The 26056-nt window shown below is 32.0% G+C and overlaps 1 protein-coding gene and 1 long non-coding RNA gene across 4 annotated transcripts; both read left to right on the plus strand.

Annotated features, from left to right (window-relative positions):
* Nucleotides 1-725: 725 nt before the first annotated feature.
* Nucleotides 726-4879, plus strand: LOC144561747 (subtilisin-like protease SBT3.7). The gene is made up of 8 exons (XM_078310836.1): nt 726-985; nt 1070-1300; nt 1720-2102; nt 3113-3183; nt 3308-3562; nt 3654-3771; nt 3864-4035; nt 4327-4879. The coding sequence occupies exons 1-8, from the start codon at nt 829-831 to the stop codon at nt 4869-4871; spliced, it is 1932 nt and encodes a 643-aa protein (XP_078166962.1). The 5' UTR covers nt 726-828; the 3' UTR covers nt 4872-4879.
* A 3503-nt stretch (nt 4880-8382) lies between these two features.
* Nucleotides 8383-11312, plus strand: LOC144562460 (uncharacterized). 3 transcript variants are annotated; one of them, XR_013514085.1, is made up of 5 exons: nt 8383-8598; nt 8839-8940; nt 10090-10160; nt 10681-10730; nt 11066-11312. It is a non-coding gene; the product is annotated as an uncharacterized LOC144562460 (long non-coding RNA). The 3 variants fall into 3 exon arrangements; XR_013514086.1 differs by having other exon boundaries at nt 8383-8577; nt 8793-8940; XR_013514084.1 differs by having other exon boundaries at nt 8383-8577.
* The last annotated feature ends 14744 nt before the right edge of the window (nt 11313-26056 follow it).

Genomic DNA, 26056 nt, shown 5'->3' on the forward strand with positions numbered 1-26056 from the left:
ATATTAAATTTCTTTCTGCTAAAACTTGTTGTTAATTTCAGATCTATATTGTGTACCTTGGAGAGAAAAAACACGATGATCCAGAACTTGTAACGGCCTCGCACCATGAGAAACTAACTCCTCTCTTTGAAAGGTTCTTATATATATTTTTTTTTCATTCTAATTATTTCAGATTTTAATTAGTTAATTAGGTGAAAAGCCGCTAATTAATTACTTTTAGAACTTGAAGACCAACTTTTCCCTTTGAAAATGACATGAAAAGTATTCAAGTGGCATATCTTGACCTACAATTAATATATATGTATTATGTATACGATTACAACTAAGATGTATTATTACAAAGTGCTGTGATTAAATGTATGTACGTACCATACAGTAAGGAGGAAGCAGTGAGTTCAATTGTGTACAGTTATAAGCATGGCTTCTCGGGTTTTGCCGCAATGCTCAACGAGTCCCAAGCACAAATTATTTCAGGTTATAATCTACAATAAATTGAATGCATTTTTTTGCATCGCAAACAATTAGTTAATTGCAACATGTGTGTATTTCTACAGTTAGTTATTAGATACAAGTGAGTACTGTCAGAAATGAAAGTTTATTAATTTAATTGTATATTTTCCTTACTTACCATGTAATTTAGTTTGTGATTTTACTTATTTCCCCACATTAGGAACGTATTAATTATTAGTTCCCTTTTGTGTTGCTAGACAGCCTCAAGCAAGCTATTATTAAATTAAGACAATAGCGATAGTAAATTTGTGTTTTTCCTTATTTTATCTTTATATGTCATAACCTTTTTGTTTGAATTAACTATCACTGTCAACAGATATGCCAGATGTAATTAGTGTGACACCTAATCGCAAGTTCGCAGCACACACATCACGCAGCTGGGGCTTTCTTGGGCTTGACACTAATTCCCAGTCTAATACACTACTTCAGAAGGGAAATTATGGAAAAGATATAATTATCGGAATCATAGATTCAGGTTAGATTCGCTTTTCTGATAAGGGCTTGTCCTAAATTATGTACTCTCTGATATGACTTCTTTTGAACTTTGAACTTTCACCAGGTATATGGCCCGAATCGAAAAGTTTTGATGCTACTGGTTTTGGACCCGCACCGAAACGGTGGAAAGGCATATGTCAAACTGGTGACTTATTTGGTGCCAGCAACTGCAGCAATAAAATCATCGGTGCACGTTGGTATGACAGAGATCTGTCTTCCAGTGACCTCAAAGGGGAATACCGGTCACCTAGAGACTATGCAGGACATGGTACCCACACTGCCTCCACAGCTGCAGGTAGTTAAGGGTTTCTTCTTAAATTTCAAGATGCACCATGTATATTTTCCAATTGATCCTAATGTTTGGGTACATACTAATATTCCTAGTCAAGATAATATAATACTCGGTCTTTGATTAATTTGCTACGACATCATCAGCATCGTCGCTATTATATACTTTGTAGGCTATTTGATTAACTCAGTTGAACCTTTTATTTGATCCCGAGATATATCATGATCTAGTGAACTAATATTTTGAAGGTCTGCTGGTGATTACCAACCAATAATTTCATTATTAAATAAAATAAAATTGAAAAGATCAAGATTTGCACAGCACAAAACATAGCCACCTAATTAATTACCCAAAAACAAATTAAACGATCAAAATCTTAGAAGAAATTTCCTTCTAAGTGGCTAGATTTTCATTCCTTGTTACAGGTAATGTAGTGTCAAAGACGAGCTTCCACGGTTTAGCCTCTGGATCCGTCAGGGGAGGAGCGCCTCGTGCCAGGCTTGCTATATACAAGGCGTGCTGGGGCCAAAATGTCAGGTGCAGTGGAGCTGCCGTTCTTGCTGCAGTAGATGATGCAATAAATGATGGTGTTGATGTTATATCTATGTCTATTGGTGGCGCAGATGAGTTTCCCGGAACATTACATGCCATTGCCAAAGGAATTACAGTGGTTTTCTCAGCAGGAAATGAGGGGCCTGCACCTCAGAGTGTAAAAAATAATGTTCCTTGGGTAATAACGGTGGCTGCCAGCACAATCGATCGATCTTTTCCGACTGTTATCACACTTGGAAATAATCAGAGATTGGTGGTATGTAATTGAAGTTGATAATTTTTTTTATTTCAGAAAAACTAATTTCAGATATATATATATATATATGGACATAAGGACATATTTGTAAAATGAACATATTTTTATTTTCAAAGTTCAAACAGTCGATCCGAACCGTTCATCTTATTCTCCATATTAATATGTGCTTGGAGACCAAATTTTACATTTTTCTGAATTGTTTTACTATTTATTAAGATGGGTACAAAATTCAATGGTCTGAATTTGATATTTTTTGTACCCATCTTAATAAATAGTAAAAAAATTCAGAAAAATGTAAAATTTGGTCTCCAAGCACATATTAATATGGAGAACAAGATGAATGGTTCGGATCGACTGTTTGAACTTTGAAAATAAAAATATGTTCATTTTACAAATAGGTCCTTATGTCCATAGAAGCCTTTGCCTATATATATAATTATATATATAGAGAGAGAGAGAGGGGGTTGACTACTCTACTTACATAAGCATATGAGGGTATATGCTTATAAGTCATTTTTTCGTTTTCAAAATCCAAAAAGTCGATCTGAACCGTTATATGTGATCTCTATATTGAAATGTACTTGGAGACCAAATTTTACATTTTTCTGAACTTTTTTTACTATTTATTAAGCTACTTTGAAAATCGCTGATCCAACGGTAGCTTCTGATTTTACTGTTTTGTTAAGCCACCGTTGGATCAGCAATTTTCAAAGTGGCTTAATAAATAGTAAAAAAAAAAAATCAGAAAAATATAAAATTTTGTCTCCAAGCACATTTCAATATAAATATCACATCTAACAGTTCAGATCGACTTTTTGAATTTTGAAAACGAAAAAATAACTTATAAGCATATACCCTCATATGCTTATGTAAGTAGAGTAGCCAATCTCTCTCTCTATATATATGAGTGAGGCTACCATACATTGCAATGCATAGGTATTTTTGTACATTATATATATATAAATTTAAGGTGGCTCATTTATTTATTTATTTATTTTTCTAATGTATAGGGTCAATCGATCTTCTACGAAACTCAACAATCTAATAACAACAATTTCACCATGCTTGTTCATGGTTGGAGGTATTCCATACATATGAAATTAGAAAACTGTCTTGCATATATGAGATTTAATTTTACAATGTTCCAATTTTTTCCAAATAAAAAAAATAATTGAACTCTTTGTGGTTTTCTTTTTCTTTTGCAGTTGTGACAATTCAATATTAACCAAGCTAACAGTAACCGGCAAGATTGTGCTGTGCTACGATCCGACTGCAATTCCACGAACTTTACCTCGATCAAACTTTGGTGTAGCAGCACAGAATGTACTAAATGCTGGGGGTAGGGGTTTCATATATGCACAATACACGGTGAACTTACTACCGACATGTCAAGGAATTCCTTGTGCTCTAGTAGATTTCGAGATTGCAAACAAAATCCATTCCTATATATCTTCCACTCGGTACATGAAAAAAGAGAAATATATATACTTATTTTCCTGATACTACAATAGATAAGGTATTAACCCATCATTTTTTTAAATTGCAAAGCAGCACTCCACTGGTGAAAATCTCTCCAGCATATAATATAGAAGGAAAACAAGTATTAGCACCAGAAGTTGCTGCATTCTCATCAAGAGGTCCAAACCCGAGATTTCCCGGCATCCTCAAGGCATGCGATCCATAATACAATTGTGATATAAACTGTCGGCACTATTTACATACTGTGTAAGCTCTAACATTTTTTGATATGTATGTGTGCAGCCTGATGTAGCTGCACCTGGAGTGAGCATACTGGCAGCTGTGAATGGAGGTTACCAGTTTAATTCCGGTACGTCCATGGCATGTCCCCATGTGACTGGTGTTGTTGCACTTCTCAAATCTCTGCATCCTCATTGGTCGCCTGCAGCTATCAAATCTGCAATTGTCACAACAGGTCAGTGCAAAAATTATCAGTTCATTTTGTAGAAAACTGACTCCCTTTTCTATCAAATCTTTCTGGGTTCAGCTTAACCCAATTTTGTTACACTAAGTATCATGTACCTAGGCCAACTGCACAACACCAGATTTATTATTCTTACCAGTTAGTAAAACTTGTATCATTTTTTGTGATTCAATAGATGAATATATAACTCCAATTTTGATCCATCAAAGATTCAAACCCAAAATTATTTATCAAACTTGTTATTGATTAATAGAGAGACTAACTCATTGATGGGGTTTTCAGCATCTGTTGTTGATTCATATGGTGTACAAATAGAAGCTGAGGCTACTCCCAGAAAAATCGCAGATCCATTTGACTATGGTGGGGGCCACATCAACCCGAACAAAGCAGCTGATCCTGGTCTAGTCTATGACATAGACCCAAATGATTATACCAAGTTCTTCCACTGCACTCTCGGTCCATCAGATGACTGTGACTCGTACACAGGCCAACTGTACCAACTAAATGTCCCATCAATTGCTGTACCGGATCTTAAGAATATCATTTCCGTCTGGCGAACTGTGACCAATGTGGGACCCACCAACTCGGCTTACAGGGCTTTCATACATCCTCCCGCTGGAGTCAGTGTATTTGTTGAGCCAAATTTGCTTTCTTTCAACAGCAATAAGAAAATTGAAAGATTTAAGGTGACTTTTGTGGCGAATCGCAAGGTGCAAGGAGGTTATACATTTGGAAGCTTGACTTGGTCTGACAGCTCGAAGCACTCAGTGAGGATTCCAATTGCTGTTCGTACCATCATTCAAGACTTTTATGCAGACACTGCATAATTTAAGGGTTCAGAGAAGCTTTTGTTAATTCCATTAAGACAACTTCATCAGTGTCTTCTTCGTCGTCGTCCTCCTCCTTCTCATTCTCCTCTTCCTTGGAAAAGTGCCCAGTGAATAATAATTCATTTTGCATACCTATTTTCTTAAGTAAATGATAATTCCTCCTCCTTTCACTTTTGTTTTGATAATAAACAAAAAGAGGGCCAATTACTTGTTTCCATATATTACTAGATGTGCGCATCCCTTGACGACCTTAGATACAAAATACAACACATATATAGCAGTCTAAAGATAATCAATAGTTTATATGTGGTGATCAAAGATTAACATAAAAGTACTGTAGCACTTTGCAATACCTTAATAATGTTGATATAATTAATTAATTAAATAAATGGACCAAGAATTATAGTAGATGATAATAAATATAGGGGTGAAAACGGAGTGGATAATATTCAATCCATATTCGAAAAATTATGTATGGACATCCGATATCCGAAAATCTGTGTGGATATGGATACTGATATAGTTCTAAATTTTAATTATCCGTATCCGAATAGTGGATTGGTATTCATCATTATAATTAGATAAATATTATAAACTATAATATTATTTAATAAATATCCGATCTGATCTATATCCGAAAAATAAAAACGGATGAGATTTAATTTTACCAATATCCGCTCCATATCCGATCTGTTTTCACCCCTACGAGAATAACATATATTCTGCGCTGGATTCTTGTCATTTGTAAATTGAAAAAACAAATTCATTTCATAAAGAATTTAATCTAATCTCTGTTTTTCCTTTTCTCAATTAGAAATCACAGATCAGTAAATGCAACTATGCAGTGTGCTGTTTCATTTGATAAGTTAAAACTCCTGTTATTAATAAGCCATAAACTGATCAATTGGACGTGCTCTGGAATGACTCACAAGTCACAATCAAAGACTTTAAAAAGAGAAAAGTAAACTAGTCTAGGAATCATTGATATATTTGGGCTCAGAAGTACGGACTGTATGGGCCGCAAATATCAATCTTAAATTAAATATTAAATAATTAGTGGGATCAATTTAACATATGCAATACACATAGTATCTTACGATTAAGGTTAAAAAGAAAACGATGCAACAAGTTTGTTGCTCTCAATTTCATGTCCTTGTCATGATATTAGTTAGATAAGAAACATAATTAGAATGATCTATTCATATAAGTATATATATATATATATATATATATATGTATACTATTTTTTCAATTAGAGTGTATAACTATTTCATATGTTATTATAATTGCCTAATATCTTAAAATCTATGTAGGTTGAGCAAAGTAGCACCGACATTATTATTGTTGTGCTAATGAACATATATAAAAATTAAAATATTGGAGAAAACCCTAAATTGTACAACTCAAACAAATTATTATATTTCATTCACTAACAAATTAAACAATGTTAGATCATTATACTAAAGCATTTTTATTCATTTATCCAAATTAGTGGATATTAAACAAGCCGCGGATAACAACAACAAATTCAAATCTCCTCTCAGAAAAAGGTAAATTTTGGATTTAAGCCCTAATTTATTTAATTAGGGCGGTGTTTTGATCGTGAGATTTTGGCCCTTCACCTAAAATAGGCAAAATATTTATATCAGAATTACTCACTTTTTTTGTTCATATCTAGATTCTTTATTTAGAGTTTTTCATTTCTGTAAAATACAAACTTAATTAACTTTTAAATAACAGGTTAATTGATCGGTTCGTCTAATACTAGATCAAATAACAAAACTTTTTGGTCTCGTCGTGGCATTATCAATTATGACAATTGTAAGTTTGTAACACCCGGTAATGTATACTTTTTTTTTGTAATTATATTTGGACTTTATTATAATATTACAACAAAATAAGGTTGAAATGGCAAAAATGCAAACTTTATAAAATAAAATTAAAAAACACCAACGTGGCATTTATGCCACGCGGCTCATGTAGGTTGCTCTCCCTCAATTTAACCTGTTGACTCTCTTTCTCCTTAATCTATCGATTCAAAACATAAAAAGAAAGAGAGAAAAAAATGGAAGAGAAAAAGAAAAGAGAATATAAAGATTCATAGGGAGTTTTAAGAGGGTATATATGAAGTGGCACGTGTGCTACGCAAAATGAATAAAGGAGGAATGCATGGAGGCCGCGTGGCTATTTTTTTTTTTTTTATAAAGCTTGCATTTTGCCATTTCAACCTTATAATTTTGTAATATTATAATAAAGTACAATGAAATTAAAAAAAGTATATGTTACCGGGTGTTACAACAATTAACCAAATCTTACAATTAAATATATTATTTTTAATATATTTTCACTTATTTTTTGTGTCAATTATTATAATTTGTTATGGAATGATAAACTTTATATCAAGAATCTTATATTTTATAAATTAGTAATAAAAATTGTAAATGTTTTAAATGTTTTTTTTTTGTAGTTAATGGTTTCACAGCATCTCAATTTTGGTCAGCACAATTCATCTCTAGTAGCACCATATATATGTGTCAATTGCTAAGTACATTTGTGATTTTTATTTCTAATATATTTGTGACCTCTTTATTTTGACCCAATTATTTTTCTTTTTTCAGGTCACTTGCACGCCAGTCATAATAGTATCCCGGTGTCAATTTGGAAGAGATGAAACTATTCATTAGGAATTGTTTGGAGAAGATTAAGGAATTCATTGAAAATATTTAGAAAAAGATGAAGGGATTCATTGGTTATATTGGGAGAAGATTAAGTGAGTGATTATGGATAAATTTTTTACAAAAGGGGTTCAATTTTTTACTTTTGGGTGTGTGATAGTAGGTGATAAATTCAAAAATTCAAAGCAGTAGAATGGATAAACCATCCTATTAAATAATTTGGTCTTATTAGTTTTAGGGATTATTTCAATTCTAATCACTACAGCAGAACGACTTTACTGTGATCATGACTTTCGTTTTTTTCAAAAAAAAAGAAAAAACGAAAATCAGCGACGACCATGACTTTCAGTGACCATATCTGCGAATGACGTCTTCACCGGTCACTGAAATTTTTGTTTTTTTTTTCACCGAATTAATTTTTCTACGAAATTTGGGTGCCCATTTTTATAGCACAAATTCCTTGATACACAGCACAATAAAATTTTAGGGACGAAAATATCCCTGCTCTTATTTACATAGCACAGCCCTTCGCAAAAACTATTACGAAAATTTGATTTACTTTGTTATTATTACAAAATTGTAAGTTTTGCATACTTGTCAGATAACTGAATTTTTCTGATAATCTCTGATTTAAATATAGTTGGGAAGAAACGGATCACGGATCAAGAAGATTAAAAGCACAAAAGACAGACAGGAATGCAAGGCTGCGCTGTGGAAATAAGAAGAGAGACATTTTCGTTTCTAAAATTTTATTGTGTTGTATACGAAGGACTGGACTTGATGCTGTAAAAATGAGCCCCCCCCGAAATTTTCGCCCCAAAAGCCACATTCGTGCGTCAGAGATCCAAAACCCTTCTGTCTCTGTCCTTTCTCCCTGTCGCGCCAAAATCCTAGCCCTTCCCTTCCTCTCGCCAGACAGCAGCCAGCAATCAAAACTAGTCAGTAGCCCTTCCCTTCCTCTCGTTGATTCCCTGTCCCTTTCCCTTCCTCTCTGCGGCAGTCAGCTGCCAGTGCTGGCTTCAACAGAGGTTTCGCCCTTTCCTTGATTGGTCGGTCTTTTGGCTAATATTTACTTATATTTACTAATATTTCGGTTCTGCTGGTTGGATAGGTTTTATTTGGTTTTCAATTTTCGATACCAAACCATAAATCAAGAACCTATCTCCCGTAATTTATGAAATCAGTCTGAACTGTTCAAAATAGATCTGATGTGTAGCATTATTTCCCAATATTTACCAATTAGGTATATTCTTTCTTCAAAAAGAAACTCACTCAAATCTCCTATCCAGCAAAGCTACTGCTCGGCTCAACTTTCTTGCTTTGATCGAATCCCCGGATCAGATCTGGAAAAGTGTTCTATCAGGTTGCTTCGTTGAATTCCTACTGAAAAGGTATACTTTTTGCTTTCTAATTTTCAAGTTATATATCTTATATGTGGTTTACCTAAGTAGAGAAGGATCAGATTTTGGAGAAAATTATCTTTCCAATGCTCTCTTTAGGGTCAGATTTTAGAAAAGGGTCAGAGTTTTAAGAAATCAAGTTGAGGCATGTTTTTTTTATTTTACTGGTATTTGATCTGTACCAGTGTTGAATTTATGTTTGATGATTTTCATGATTTCAAGTTATATCCATTGTCACTGGGTCCTGACTCCTGCCCCTTGTAGTTTCTTAGTTTCATATTTTTACTGTTGGGAACAATTAACCAAAGGTGTTTAGTTTACAAATGTACCAATTACAAATTGTACCAAAGGGTGTTTATTTTACAAATGTACCAATTATATATATGTATAGTTATTTTCATCTATGTCCTCTATTACTATATATGTATAGTCAAATATTTATATAGGAATAGTAAAGTTAAAATATATATATAATAAGTTGGCTAAGATTCCTTCTTGACCTCCTGTAACAGATCAGCCAGTGTAGGCTGATCAAAAGTTCAAATCTAAAATCCACTTACACAGTTAGATCGAGGACAGAAAAACAAGTGGTTTAGAGCCAAAGTTTTCTCCATTTGAATTTTTGTACTATTTTCTAGCTATTTTCTAAGTCAGACTTTTCAAAAATAAAACAGCATACTATACAAACATACTATACAAAGCTAGAAATTTTCAAAGTTAGACTTTTTGTGCTATTTTTATGCTATTTTTCTCCATTTGGCTCGTTGGATAATATTTCACTATTATCTTCCAATTATTTAAGAAAGCTTGCACTATTGCTTGTATTTTTATTTTGCTCTCAAATTATTTAAGGAAATTTCAGCCACTAAGACATTTGCTTATATACCGCATATGAGAATTTTTTTTTTTAGTCAAAGTGACTGCCCTTGGTACATTATTACTAGCTTATTGCAATGATATGTGTGCATGTTTTTTGGGTTTATATAGAGTTAAAGGGTGGACTGATGGTTGGTACTGTTGGAGAGGATGTTCATCAATTAACATTTAGATATCTAGACTTGCATGCTTGACATATAGTTAGAAACTATAAAGAACATATAAAACAGTTAAGCTAAGTTTTAAATTGCTTGTTATATATAGGGTATAGGTGCATAAGGAAAGAGGCTTGAAGAGAGGTACGAGGAAGAAGCAGAATAATTACTTGTAATCAGGTAAGTTTTCTCTCTCTCTTAATGAAATTGTAGTTAATTATATTATTAATTGCGTAGTTATTAGTATAGTATTGTTTTATGATCCAACAAAACCGGAACATTTAGTATGCCTTTTAGGTTCATACCCGTTCAAAATTAATCTAATAGGGATTAATTTTGAATAGTCCCCATTTTGGGACTGCTCTTTGAATGTTTTGTCTCATTTAGAATGTGAAGAAATGTTTGTGGATTTAGTATTTAAGAAAGATTTTGTATCATTTTCCCTTGTTGTTCCTACGAGTACGTATTGAAACATGTTCAAAAGAATGTGTTTTTAATGCGTACTTGAGAAACTAAGGGGAAATGCTGTCAAATTTTTCTTAAATATTAAATTCATAGATATTTCTTCACTACTAAGACAAAGACTAACCAATTTGGACCTATTTATATTTAATGTCATTATTTCATTGAAGTGTCAAATTATAAGGAATGGATAACTTCAAGTTCAGTTTTGACCTCGTGTGCATTTAATTTTATGTAGACCTAATCAACGCAAGACAAGGCAGGCAAAGCATCATCTCTCTCTATCTGGTACGTATGTTTAAATTCATAGTTTATGTAGTGCAGATGTCGCTTGTATGGCTGTATACTGTTGGATTTCGGGGTAACCAAAACCGGTTTATGCTTAAGCTGTGAAAAGACCGTAAAATAAAAATTTTACTTCTAATTCAAGCCAAGGATTAAACGGGGTATGTCAGGAAACTTTCAAAGGCGGTCCACCATCAGTATTCATTTGGCATCAAAAACCAATTTAATCCTTTTACAGATCTACTTCATTATTAATTTCTAAAATTTTAATCTACTTATCAATTAAATAGATTAATATAACATTTATATCTTTTTTTCAAATTTATATTGGAATGCAGACCAAGCAAGAAGAGCGACTCCGGGAATGACTCGTCTCGGAGCATCAAACGTTTGATGCCTCTATCGGTTATCCACTAGGACTCAAAATTAACATTCTTCAAGATGTTTAACTTAGAATTTTACATTATTGAAGTCAAATTGACTTAGCTATACCTCAATTGATTCTTATTAAATATAGTGTACAACCAATAGTTCCCAAAATAATAGCTAATGACTAATTAGATACGTTAATAAAAGTTGGAACACGCTCTCTGTAAATCCCAAAGATATTCTGACACTTTGAATTGATTATAAACTAATCATTAAGCTTGAGTCAATTTGAAACTCTTCAAAAATATATATTCTGAAATTTAAATATCTAGTCAGATCATCTAAAATAAAGTCCGACTTGGAAACAAAATATACGCAAATTAAAAATAAAAGAATGCAACAAGTTTCTTGTTCTCAATTTTATATCATTGTCATGATTTTAGTTAGGTAGACAATATAATTAGAATGATCTATTCATACAAACTATATGTATAGCATTTTTCTAATGTGAGTATATAACTATTTCATATGTTATTATAAATCTGATATTTTGAAACCTATGAAGGTTGAGCTGCATAACACCGAGATCATGATCTTGTGTTAAAACAATAAGAATCTGAAAATTAAGCTACAAAAAAACATATATCAAAATTAAAAATATTGGAGAAAACTAAATATTATATAGTTTTTTCATGAAATTATTATTATTATTATTATTATTATATATATATATATATATATCATTTTTCATAATTTTTGTTTCCAAGTCTTTTATAACTTTGATGACATCCAATTCAGAGGTTAGATAGTTATTTAATTTTAAATGTTTAATAATTGAATAAATAGTTAAAAACCATTTTATAATAATATTATGCCTTGTAGGTTCTGGATAATGATTTGAAAATCGTTAAATCAACCAAATATACAAAAGAATTTGTTACCCATATCCAAAAAAAATGATATTGTTGTAGTAATTAAAGTACCTTTTGTTTTCCTTACATAAAATAATATTATAATATTATGTTGAGTTTTCGGATGTTAAAGCAAAAATCTAACTTTATTATTTTTCCCAGATTTTCAAATATTGAGGAAAAAGAGAAAAAAATTGTTTGTCATAAAGACTCAAAGGCAAGTTTTAGTTAACTATTTTCTTTTATTTGCATTGATCACACCCTTGAGCGACAAGTTTCATGACATTTCTTGAATTTTGTATAAAAACAGACCAAAAAAAAAAATTATGGAAACAATTCCTATATATATTTTTTTTTATACAATCAGTTATCTCGTGGACTGGAGATTGGTTTATTTGTGATGGAGTGGAATGAAGCCGTTTTATTATATGTTCATTGTGATTATCTGTCACATGCATTTATGGAGGAGGTCCATTACGATAGTTATGTGAAATTTCATGTTCAAATTAATGTTAGATTGCTACACGGTAATAAAAAATTTCTTAAAAATTAAGCCTATTTCTAATGCAATGTTATATTAAATCATTCCTAATTCCATATTCTTCTTCATATTTAAGCTCAAAGGTAAACAAATGGCGGCATTTACAGAGGAGGCCTAAAATATTGTGGTGGTAGTACGTAGGTGACAAGTTTCAGGAATGATTTCAATTCTATTAGAATGTTTGTTTATTTTGCTATTTCCCATAATCGATCAGTTTTTTGAGGATTTGCGGGCCACCTTCTTTTATATATTTTCTCATTAATTTATAGATATTTGGGTAGGGGCCTTAGGTCCGAGATTTTTATTTTTATCCAAAAAATAAATAATTTTATTATAAATAATCAAGTTTTTCGAAAATTTTTATTTCTACCCAAACCGCATATATTCTGTGCGGCCCGAATTAAAATGGCCTAGGCAATTTTTGAGTGATAATATCTCACGATCTGTTTAGAGATTTTGGATGAAACTTCACAGTCTTGTTCTACGATGTCAAGACTACATGTCGGTCAATTTTCATGAATTTTGAAGATGTTTTCCTATGTTAACCAGGGATGCAAAGTTGGACTCAGAAACACTCCTTTAGCAGTTCGGACAATTTTTGAGTGATGATATCTCACGATCTGTTCAGAGATTTTAAATAAAATTTCACAGACTTGTTCTACGATGTCAAGAATACATGTCGGTCAATTTTCATGAATTTTGAAAATGGTTTCCTATGTTAATCAGAGATGCAAAGTTGGACTCAGAAGCACTCCTTTAGCAGTTCGGGCAATTTTTGAGTGATGATGTCTCACAATCTGTTCAGAGATTTTAAATAAAACTTCACAGACTTGTTCTACAATGTCAAGACTACATGTCGGTCAATTTTCATGAATTTTGAAGATGGTTTACTATGTTAACCAGGGATGCAAAGTTGGACTCAGAAACACTTCTTTAGCAATTCGGACAATTTTTGAGTAATGATATTTCACGATTTGTTCAGATATTTTAAATAAAACTTCACAGACTTGTTCTACGATGTCAAGAATACATGTCGGTCAATTTTCAAGAATACATATCGGTCAAGAATACAAGTCTGTGAAGTTTTATTTAAAATCTCTGAACAGATCGTGAGATATCATCACTCAAAAATTGCCCGAACTGCTAAAGGAGTGTTTCTGAGTCCAACTTTGCATCCCTGGTTAACATAGGAAACCATCTTCAAAATTCATGAAAATTGACCGACATGTAGTCTTGACATCGTAGAACAAGTCTGTGAAGTTTTATTTAAAATCTCTGAACAGATCGTGAGACATCATCACTCAAAAATTGCCCGAACTGCTAAAGGAGTGCTTCTGAGTCCAACTTTGCATCTCTGGTTAACATAGGAAACCATTTTCAAAATTCATGAAAATTGACCGACATGTATTCTTGACATCGTAGAACAAGTCTGTGAAATTTTATTTAAAATCTCTGAACAGATCGTGAGATATCATCACTCAAAAATTGCCCGAACTGCTAAAGGAGTGCTTCTGAGTTCAACTTTGCATCCCTGGTTAACATAGGAAAACATCTTCCAAAGTCATGAAAATTGACCGACATGTAGTCTTGACATCGTAGAACAAGACTGTGAAGTTTCATCCAAAATATCTAAACAGATCGTGAGATATTATCACTCAAAAATTGCCTAGGCTATTTGAAAAAAGCAAAAAAAAAAAAAAAAAAAAAAAATATTTTCGGACCGCATATATTCTATACGGTCTGAATTTTTAATTCGGGCCGCACATAATATATGCGGTTTGGGTAGAAATAAAAATTTTCGAAAAACGTGGTTATTTATAATAAAATTATTTATTTTTTGGATAAAAATAAAAATCTCGGGCCTTAGGTTATCTGGCCTACATTTGTTTTTTATTTTTTTGTTCTATATAGAAAAACTGAAAATAAATTACTATTTTTCTTTTTTTCAGATTGCTTCAATTTTTCATTTATAACTTGAATTTTACTTGGGTCCAGCTCACTCGGATACATGCAACACATCCGCTTCCCTCTTCTAATTAGAAACCCATCTGCTCTCTTTTCTACTTTTCTATTATTGTTTCATGTCTTAGATTCTGTGATTCTTCATTCAATCTTTCATGCAATTTCATTTATATTAGTCAGTATCTTACAAAAAAATCTATAAACATGTGGGAAATGCTTCTAAAATTTTACATACTCTCAAACCTAAATTAGTTTGAAGTTCAATTTTCTTTTTTCCTGAACATTCATGAAATATACTTTTGTGTGATGAGCATGGTTTCGTGTGACGGATCCACCTCTGTTTCTGGGTCTATAGAAACCTTTCTCGACTCAATGCAGGTGTCTAGCTATTGCCTTAGTTTTTACCAAGCTGGGGTCCTTTGATGTGATGGAAACGATTCATTAAATATGTAATTAGGAGTTGCGTTCTAGAAACATAGTTGTTTATAATTTCTTACATTCTCCTAGTTGTTTATCTCATACCAGAAAGTGTAAGATTACCAAGGAGAGAAGAAAAGGTGAGGGAAGAACTGTGTTTCTAAGCAAAAATAAAAAAATTAAAGAATCAACAAGATTTAACATTTTTTTGGCATAGTAAAAAAGATATATTTTTTTTGGAAAATTTTAAAATTAAACTACTTAAAGAGTGTTTCTCAGACAATTTACCGGTTTCCTCCATAATCTAGCTCCAGATTTTAGTACATCAATGGACCCTTAGACGAACTTTTTTTTGGTACCAAGGACTGTTATATGAGGAGGTATTATATTGTTCTTTAATTTAGTTGGCTGCGCAAATTTAACAAATTGATCTTACAGTAAATTCCTTTTAGGTTTTTGTTCTTATAGGCTATTCCAATATATAATGTAATAGATAAGTAGATTTTAATCAAATGAAAAACAAGCATATATGTTAATTGTAAAACGGAACTTTTGCTTTGCTGAATTAATTTGCTGTTTTTAGGTTTTTATTGACTAATTTATTCAGTAGACAAAAAAAAAAGTGTAAACAGGCCAGATTGAACCCAATAATTCTCAGAAGCCTATAAAGGAGGAATACAAAGGCAAATCTATTCAACACAACTAGTTTCAAAATACATATTACTAGATTGAACAAGCCCTCTAACGGTTATATTTTGGTGTTTATGTTTTAAATTTTGACTTATTAACATTTTAAATTGTTGTTGTTGTTGTTGTTGTTTTAATAATAGGAATATTAAAACTAGGGATACCAATAATGAAATTAGGATCAGAGTTTTAGAGCTAAAAAATTGTTGAACATTTTTTCTAGATGCTTAATTAATTAACTTACAATTTTATAATAAATTTCGTAATATAATCCTACGGGCAAAAATGAAAGATTAGTATATTGTACCGCTATTTTATAATAAATATTTTTGTTATTACCTTATTTAAAGAGTTGTTAAACGGCCTGAAGATAATTAATCAAACATATTTTAGGGTGGGTTTGGATGGCGTTAATTGGAACAATAAAAGTTTGAGTTAGCCAAAAAAATAGCTCGTTATTCTGCGTTTTGATGAAAAAATATTTGTTTTAAACTCCTAAGTTAGCAAGTTAACTCGCTATTATACTATTTTATTGAAATGTTGAGTTAGAGGTTGTTCTAAATTCTTTAGTTATTTGTAAAACCTCATTAAAAGCATAGAAAGTCAACGTGGAACCCTCATTATATTTTTCACTATTTTGAAGATTACAATTTATTTTGAGTGAGTCTATGATACTATGCATATTACGATTTGGCACCGTGCTACGGCTCTATATTCGAGTTTTCAAATCCTAACGGTCGATCCGAACAGTTCATCTTGTTCTCCATATTAATATGTGTTTGGAGACCAAATTTTACATTTTTTAAAAAAAAATTACTATTTTTTTAAATTTATTGAAAATCACTGTTTTTGGATGGCCCAGAATTTTCAGATCAAGTGATTTTCTAAATATCTAAAAAATTAGTAAAATTTTTTTTAAAAATGTAAAATTTGGTCTTTACAAGGGCACCCAAAGTCGTGATCACCTCATTGACTGTTTCTCCACTCTTCCCTCTAATCCTAATTATCTCTACATGCATATATGTCTCAAGGAATGCATGCTGAAATGAACAATTTCCCAGCAACGCTTCTTGTGCAACAACTTCACTCTGCTTTGGTGGTGCATAATAAAAGGTTAATTAGTAAGATATATAGTTGATAACAATTAATATATCCTGATGAAAGTCGATCTATTGATAGTTGACAATAAAATGTTAGTGAGATAGTAATTAAGATAGTTTCCACAATTAATGCTTGTGCATTTTGTGCAAACAAGTCATCAATCATTGGATTGCACATCCTCAATATTTAAATTCTCAATATAAAAGATGTATATTGTACTTAGCTCAATTATTGCTCAATTGCAAAAACATTAATTAATTATGAGTTTTCCGTTATCAGTCTCATCAGAATTTGCACCAATCAGCTGTTGCAGCACTTCACACCCATGCATGTATATATGCATACTATTGTTCGACTATTTTAAATGATCACGTACTTCACACTCATTTTCTTATATACTGGTGCTGGCCTCTGGGGATGAAATCACAAAGATCTCCATGATATTATAATACTGGTGCTAGGAAACAACAGACTAGAGAAATATACATCAGTCAAGATCTCGAGAATTTTTTATGCAAGTCAACAAAGAAATAATCAATGCTTAAGTTAGATCATAATTAATTAACATCAGTCCATACACCAGGATCTGAGCTGCTGTATGTAACTATATATAATATATATATGCATGCAAGCACCGCATGCATACAGAACTCAGAGACTTCACCTCAATCAAATAAGAAGAAATCAAGAGAGAAAGATAACATGAAGAAAAGCTTATTTTCTCTTCTTCTTGTTCTTCTAATTTTTTTCTTAGGCACTAGTATGGCTCGGCCACTTCCTCGCAAGGCGGCCTCCTTTGGCCCGTGGTTTCCTATTAAGAATGTCTCAGACCCGGCGGTCCAATCTATGGGCTCGTATGACTCTCTCTCTCTACACACACTCACATATATATATTTCGTAATTCAGTAATTGCAATGATCATTATTCTATCCAAAAGATAAAAATTGGAGTTGTGCCTGATTTACCATTTGGTGATAAAAATTAATAATATGAACCAGAGCAACCAGTAGATGAAACTTTTGTCACATACCAAATTAAGGGTAAGTCCATGAGTTTCTGTGTCATAACTCATAATTAATTAGCTAGTTTGATTATAGCTAGTATATGTCCAACGGCTTATATATATATATACACCATCTCTTGCAGATATGCTGTTTCAGAGTACAATCACCTCAACACTACAACAGTACACCTCGAGTTTATAAAGGTCCTCAATGGATCAACATTTCAAATATCTTTCTATCCCCGCGCTCAAATGATATGGCTCCTTTGGTTGGAGGCGAAGGAATGCACCAATCCTGACCAATCCGACATTTACCAAACTCAAGTTTATGAGAATTTTGGATATCCAGATAACAGATATCCCTTCGGAAGCTATTACTACAAAACTTTTGGTACTCTTGCAAAGGTGGGGTAGGTTTTATAGTTTTCAAATAAAATAATCCACAATAATTTATTTGTTATAGTTTCTATCTTCAGTAGGTTGGATTGGTATGTTTTGGATCCCTAGTTTCCTTCATTAATTACCTTTAGGACCTTGTTTCTTTTTCTTTTCTTTTCTTCAATTTAACCTCGTCCATGTGCTTTTTTCTTCAATCTCAAAATACATTAATGTACAGTCCATGTGCTTTTTTCTTCAATTTAAACTCATCCTGTTGGATTTGTCTATTTATTGATTTAAACTTAAATATTTTATAATCAATATATGTTTGATTAAAGTAATTAATGGCAGTTATATATTTGACCTAGCTAATTGGAAATAAAAAGTTCTTATAAATATTTGTGTCACCATGTGTCGCTAGGTTGGGAATCGTAATAAGAGAGGCATCATTGTATCTATACATCATCCTGTCAACCAATATTCTTTATACAAACAAATAAAAATAAATAATACGGTGTCAACTATAAAACTCAGTAATCAGTTATTTAACGATATGATTTTCTATAATTAGCTTATTTAAATAACCATATATACATACTGGATCAATCCGCACAAATTCACATCAAATTACACCTGCATATTTAACCTGCAAAAGCATGTTGATCTAAGTTAAATTATTAATAAAAACAGAGTAGAACTAGGGTGCTCTTAAGCTCATCAAAGTTCTCTAAAACTTATCAAATCGATTTCAAATGACGAATCCGAACCATTGAAACCCGCATACCTTACGTGTGATGCATCTACATGTGAAATTTTTAAACATTCGAATTAATTTAGTATAAAGTCAAGCGGTCAAAAAAGTTCAAAAAATAAATGCACTAAAATTAATTTATTAACTTCCTAATTTTGACCGCTTGACTTTATACTAAATTAATTCGAATATTTAAAAATTTCACATGTAGATGCATCACATGTAAGGTAGGCGGGTTTCAACGGTTCAGATTCGTCATTTGAAATCGATTTGATGAGTTTTAGAGTTAGCTTAAGAGCATCCCAGTTCTACTCATAAAAACAAGTCACATAATTAATATTCACTCATTCCAAATGTTGCCACAGACAATTTCCACATTCTCAGAATAGATCCGTGTTCACATCTTATTTGATTGAGCAGATTCGGGTTCAAAGGCATATACATATCGCATGCTCATTAGCTACTAGTACACCCTCAGAAAAATCTATCATTTGATAATAAACAGAAAGACGGCCAATTAATTGTTTCCATATATATAGTCAGACATGCACAATCTTTGACGACCTTAGATATAAAGTACAACATATAACAGATTGAAGATAATTATCAACCGTTTATATGAGGTGTTCAAAGATGAACATAAATGTAATGTGGCACTTTGATAAATATCTTAATAATTATGATATAATAAATCGACAAAGAATTCTAGTAGACGTACGAGAATAACATATATTCGATGCTGGATTGTTGTCATTTGTAAATAGAAAAAGAAAAAATCATTTCATAATGAAAATTAATTACCTAATCCCCACAAACGAAGAGTTAACAAGTCCAGGGAGCGGAATAACGAATTCAGAGTCATCGCTTCGTAAGCTCCGCTGCTCCTAGGGAGCTCCGCACAGAAGAAAAAAAAAATTCAGAAGGTGAAAATAAAAATAATGGTTTGAGAGTCGATTTGTGGCTGGTTGCTCCACCCTGCTTCTTCATCCGCCCCTTCTCGTCTAACTGGTTCATTTAGCTTCGTCTCAATTGAGCGGATGGCTCCGTTTAAGGGTTCCGCCACTTATTGTCTTTCCCGTTCGTCTCAACTCTCTGGGTTCGACTGAGGGTTTAGTATCGGACGTATAAAAAATGCGATACTAATACTACTAGTGTCGGACAAAATAAACAGCCAATACTAATAACTAACAATTTGTGTCGGCTGTTTATTAAAAGCTGATACTAAAGTATTAGTGTCGGCTGTTTATAAATAACTGACACTAATTGTTAGCTATTAGTGTCGGCTGTTTATAAATAGCCGAGACTAATACTTTAGTATCAGCCTTTTATTAACAACCGACACTAATTGTTAGTTATTAATGTCGGCTGTTTATAAATGCGCTCACCATTTTCAGTCCCGCGCACCACTTCCAAAACACACCTAGGTTAAAAACATAGCCGCTCCTCTCTCCCTCCGTGTATCAAAACACAGCCGCTCCCTCCCGCTCACCTTAGCGCATCTCCTCTGCTCACCTTAGGGTTTACTCCCTCCGCCGCTCACCACCCTCTCTTAATTTGTTCACCGGTACACACTCTATCACTCAAGGTAACCTTACTACTGTATCTTTTTGTCTAGATCCGTGATGGCGGCGCGGCTTCGGCTGGTGACCTCGTCGTTCCCTCTTCTCCACTCTGCCGGTACTCTCTCTCTGGAACTCCGTCACTCAAGACAAGTCTCCTCTCTCTCTCTCTTTCTCTCTGGTACGTACTGCGGCTTGATTTTAATTGGGAATTTTGCAATTTGCAAGATTTTTGAACAAATTAAGAGAAATTTCAGAAACTGTAGAACGACAGTAATGGTGAAATTCAAGGAGAAAATTGAAAAACTAATTTTATACTGTAAACATTGATATTTTCAGTTGCTTAGAAATGCTTGTTTGTTGAATAAGCTTGATTTGCTTGATATTTCTCTAGTGAAAGGGGAGACTAGAGCACATTAATTGTCTTATAATTTGTTGAAATCTTTCCAGCACATTGATCTTGAGCCAGTGGAAACAGAAAGACCAGGAGAATTAATTGCATATTACAAGATTGCCAGTAATTGACCCTTTCTGTTGTCAACCTTTTGTCTTTAGGTTTCCTTTTTTATAATTAACTTAGGCTTTTGCTAATCCAGAGCATTACAAGTGGGCACTGGAATGAATTATTTGTTAAACGTAACTTCAATGGAGTGATTATATTAGAAGGTGATGCTTCTATATATATGTTTTCACTTTATATATATATTTGTAATTGCTTATACATATTGCTTATTGAGCATTTTATTTGGTAAGCAGATGAGATGACATGCAAATTGCACCAGACTTCGAGGCCACTGCTACTTTACTTGATACTGACAAGTAAGAGGACCATCATATGTCTTATTAATTATATTTTCAATTCTGGAAACTGACTTTTCATTTTAGTAATTAATATTTTGCTATTAAAGGACCATCATGGCTGTTTCTTCATGGAATGATAATGGGCAACAACAGTTTGTATATGACCCTGGTTAGTACTAAACATAGTAAATTCATGTGATCAACTGCAGGACATTAGAATTAGCATGTGACATGTGTACCCCTGCATAAAATCATTCCATGAAGTTTGTAGAACATATAATTTTGGTGAACATGTAAGTAAATTCATATCAGCACTAGTCCAAACTGTTTTAGTAATAATATGAGGATAAAATGATAAAATAGCTCCATAGATTAAATTAGGATCAACTTTTAACATTATTGTCTATTTGGTCTTGATCTTTAGCAAGAATATCCTTTTGTTGTACAGTCATTTGTAAACAAGGTAATCTCTTATTTATATTAGTAATAAACCTATGCCCTTTTATGGTATTTGCAGTTTTAATTTTAACTGTAGATATGTTGATTTCCAGGGATCAAGCATGTGACATTGCAAGAGAACTTCACGAAAAAGTTTGCAAAAAAGGTGTCAGTAATTAAGATTTACTAATTACTAATGTTGTTGCTGGTTTTAATTTATATAGACAACACTCCAATGAGCATTTTAGAACAAAAAATTTCATTTTTGGAATTTTCTATGATTTATAGTGAATTTTTGAAAAAAAAAAATATTTAGTGTAGGCTATTTACAAAGTATTAGTATCAGCCCGATTAGTATCGCCCAATGTCTGACACTAATACCCATAAACAGCCGACACTAATTCGAAGTTCTCCACTAGTGGTGGTAACTGTTTTGGTCCTGTTGATTCAGTTCCCGGTTCTGGTTTGATTCAGTGACATCTCGACTGAGTGGTGACTATTTTGGTTCGGTTTGATTCAATGTCCTCTTCTTCCTACTATCTGAGTGGTGACTGTCCCGATCCGGTTTGATTCATTGCCTCTCGACTGTGAAATCCTCTGGGCGACGTCGAATTCGAAAAGAAAAAAACGTTTCGTTCTCAAGGAAGGGCTCAACACGGCATAGTCCGCAAGCTGTGCAACTCGAATAAATTACTGATGTGCCTACATTCTTAGAGAAGAAAACCGGAAGGCCCGCCTACTTACTATTCAGGCGCGAATAAACCAAGTCGTATTCTCTGACTTCACGTATCTTTTATTTTCTGACACAGCAAATTAGATTATTGTACAAATAGCTTAATGTATAAGTTTTAATGTTTTTTAATTGAAATGAAAGAAACCTATGTAATAGCTACTTTGTAAATCATTGGATCAATGCAATCATCTACGAGCTTTCAACCCAAAAAAAAAAAAAAAAAGAGTCCAGGAGCGTTGATATATTTGGGCTCAGTACCAATATTAAATCATTAGTGGATCAATTTAACATATGCAATACACATGCATTACTTATGTCATATCAATTGACACATGGGATTTTTATAATAGATAAGAGTATCTTACCATGAAAGGTTAAAAATAAAAGAATGCAACAAGTTTCTTCCTCTCAATTTCATATTCTTGTCATGATTTTAGTTAGGTAGAAAATATAATTAGAATGATTTATTCATACAAATTAAAATTATATGTATACCATTTTTCTAATTCGAGTATATAACTATTTCACATGTTACTAATAGTCTGATATCTTGAAACCTATGAAGGTTGAGCTGAATAGCACCGAGATAATGACTCTTGTGTTAAAATAATAAATTTTTGAAAATTAAGCAAAAAAAAAAAAAAACATATATCAAAATTAAAAATATTGGAAAAAACTAAATACAATACTGTATTGTTCTTTGAGGTAATGCTTTCTTGTATTTATCAATTTTCATATTATTGTTCTTTCAGGAAATATACCCTTTATAAGTTCGTAATTCAATAGCAACTGTAAGTATAATACTAATATATGTTAATTATTGTCTTAAGTAGGTTCTCCAAAGTGATTTAAAAATAGTCAAATTTAAATTTATAAAAGATGTCTTGATATTGTAAAAGTAAATTTATCTTTGTTTTGCTTCTTTAAAATAATATCAAGTTTTTAGATCATGGCATGAATTATTAGGTTAAACAAACAAAAAATGTTAATATTATATTTGTCACTATCTAAACAGCCAGACTTATTCAGCGAAATGTTAATTTTTGAGTTACCATACGCAAACAAGAACCTCTCCTCTGTTAAATTGAATACCAGATACATGTTGAAATATATAGAAAGAATAATAACGCTGATTTTAGCTAAGCTCAATTGCTTAGAATTTGGGTGAGAGATCTCACTTTATTGATATAATTGGGATTCTCATCTTAGAATTCAGTAACTTGTAATCACTCAACTTATGAAAGCAAATTGATAAGATAGTAGCAACAAAATAACTAACACAGCCAAATGTACTTGGGTTATTTATTCATCAATGTAATTAGAACTGATTACTCTTAAGAAAACTTAAAATCTTTAGTAAAAATATTGTAAAATTTGGTCTCCAAGCACAATTCAATGTGGAGATCAACTTGAATGGTTCGGATCAACGTTTTAAACTTTGAAATTAAAGGTCAATTCTTAATTTTGATATTTGATAATGGAGCATTATTAAACACTTGCCAGAAGCCGGTTTTGTCTCCTCTATTTTCTTAATTTCAATCTCTATATCCTCTCTTATTAATTCCCACCCGATCGAATTATGTAAAAACTCCACCTGAATAACAGAAATCACATATGTCAGATCCCAATTTTAAGTGCTAGTTCGTTTGATCTTTTGGTTTGTTATGTTGAATTAATTTAACTCTTGTTTTTATTAGATCTCTTGGCTGGAACATACAAAGGATAAACAAATCAAATCAAACAATTCATCACGTTCAAATACATTATACACAGACACTCCCACACAGAAAACAAGAAAAGCAAAAAAAAAAATGGCATATATTATACCTTAATGGGATCGTCAACTTGGATTTTTTTGACAAGTAATGCACGCAAATGGTGCCGAAATTTTTATAAATACTCAAAAAAAATGGAATTACAAAATCTACTCAGTCTATGAATAGATTTCGAAAAATATCCCTTCCGGTTACTAAACAACCCAATATTGATATTCCTTCCGGTCACTCAATTCCCGGAAATGAAAATAACGTCTGGTTACCAAATATGGCTTTTGTCCGTTAATTGAATAACCGGATCCATGAATGGTGTGGCCCAATGTTTGTTTCTCTTTTTTTTTTCTTTTTTTTTTCTTTTTTTTTTTTTACAAAACAAATTTTTTTTTTTTTGTATTGAAATATTATAAATGTTGAATGTATTTCTTTGAAAATAGATGGAATACAATATAATTTGATTTATTAGAAAGACTGCAACAAATAATTCGGATTAATATTTTTCAGGTCGGATTTTTCGCGATTGTATGAAAAATTAATATATTTCTTTATGTGTTATTGGAAAAAAAAAATATGCTTAGATTCTGAGTTATTGATTCCGGTTCAAATGTCACTTCTAGGTTAATACAAAAAATATTGTGATCCTTCTAGTACATTTAATTTATAAAAAGTTTTATCTATTTTGAGAATTTTTTAATATCAATCATTAAATAACTTAAAGTTTTTATTTTTTTTCAAAAATAGATTTGATTTATCAGAAAGACTGCTATGGCTTTGGATATTCCATGACAAACAACATGGAATCAGGTATTATCTTCCGCACTTAAGATTTATGTTTTGGATCTCTTTGGCATAGGACGGTCCTTAGGTTAAGGTGGGGAACTGTTTCTCCTTCTCAAGGTATTAGTGTTTGACCCCTAGATGAGATGTAATTGTTTGATCTCTAGATAAGACGTAATTGTTTGACCTTTATGATTCCTTAACATTAATGACTAGTCATTTTGCGCCTTAATACAAGGAATTTAACCATCTCATGTGAATTTAATAGATTGTACCTCCCCATTCTTCATTCCTTACAATCAGCCAATCACAATTAAGAAATTGGTACGATCGAGTACCAGCGTTGAGAATACCAACCCAACTAATCACTAATCACTAATCACTAATTTATTTTTTTTCATTTCTTTCGGTTTTTACTTTTCGATTCCTTTCTCTTTATTTGTTCTCTTTTTTCTTTTTCTTTTTTTCTTACCTAACGAAAGAGAGAAGACCAATTAAGCAAATGAGAAGTGAAGCACCCAGTATTGACCACGTGGCATTAGTGCCACGTTGATGATTTTTTTTTAATTTAAGTTTGCACTTTTATATAACTAACCTTTAAACTCACAAAATGTGCAAATTAGTCCCAAAATAATTTAAAAGAAAAATATCATATTATCAAGTCTTACATTTTAATACAAAAAATAAACAAATCATAACATTTTCTATTTTAATTAAAATAATAAAAAAAAGAGAAAAAACACAAATCCATATAATTATTCTCTGGAAACCCAAATCTAGAAAATTATTCTCCAGATTTGCGTTAACCAAGGCGCCCTTGAATCCAGAGAATAATTTTCCAAAAAGAAGGCCTGTATTCGGACATTTATTCTCTGAGTTGGACAGATTTTGAACTTTCTCGAATTTAAGTGCAAAATGTTAAATTTTATAATTATTTAATATTAATAAAAATTCGGAGCCCTGTAGCATGGATTTTTTTTATAGACATTAGTTGTGTTAATTAAAAAAAAATGATTTCATATGTAGATGGAATCGAGTGGACAGGAATTTCCAATCGTCTAAAGTGAAAAGCCAATTATAATTTTTGGATACATCTTTCTTCTAATAGAAACTTTAATTATTTTCTTAT

The sequence above is a fragment of the Carex rostrata genome, chromosome 11 (genome assembly GCF_964058835.1).
Source record: "Carex rostrata chromosome 11, lpCarRost1.2, whole genome shotgun sequence".
Lineage (NCBI taxonomy): Eukaryota > Viridiplantae > Streptophyta > Magnoliopsida > Poales > Cyperaceae > Carex > Carex rostrata.

What these genes read in the sequence shown, in the direction of transcription:
- LOC144561747 (XM_078310836.1), top strand. Translation starts at nt 829, where the DNA reads ATGCCAGATGTAATTAGTGTGACACCTAATCGCAAGTTCGCAGCACAC. An exon ending in TATCGGAATCATAGATTCAG is followed by an intron (nt 986 to 1,069) that starts GTTAGATTCGCT and finishes AACTTTCACCAG; the next exon opens with GTATATGGCCCGAATCGAAA. An exon ending in ATCTGCAATTGTCACAACAG is followed by an intron (nt 4,036 to 4,326) that starts GTCAGTGCAAAA and finishes TGGGGTTTTCAG; the next exon opens with CATCTGTTGTTGATTCATAT.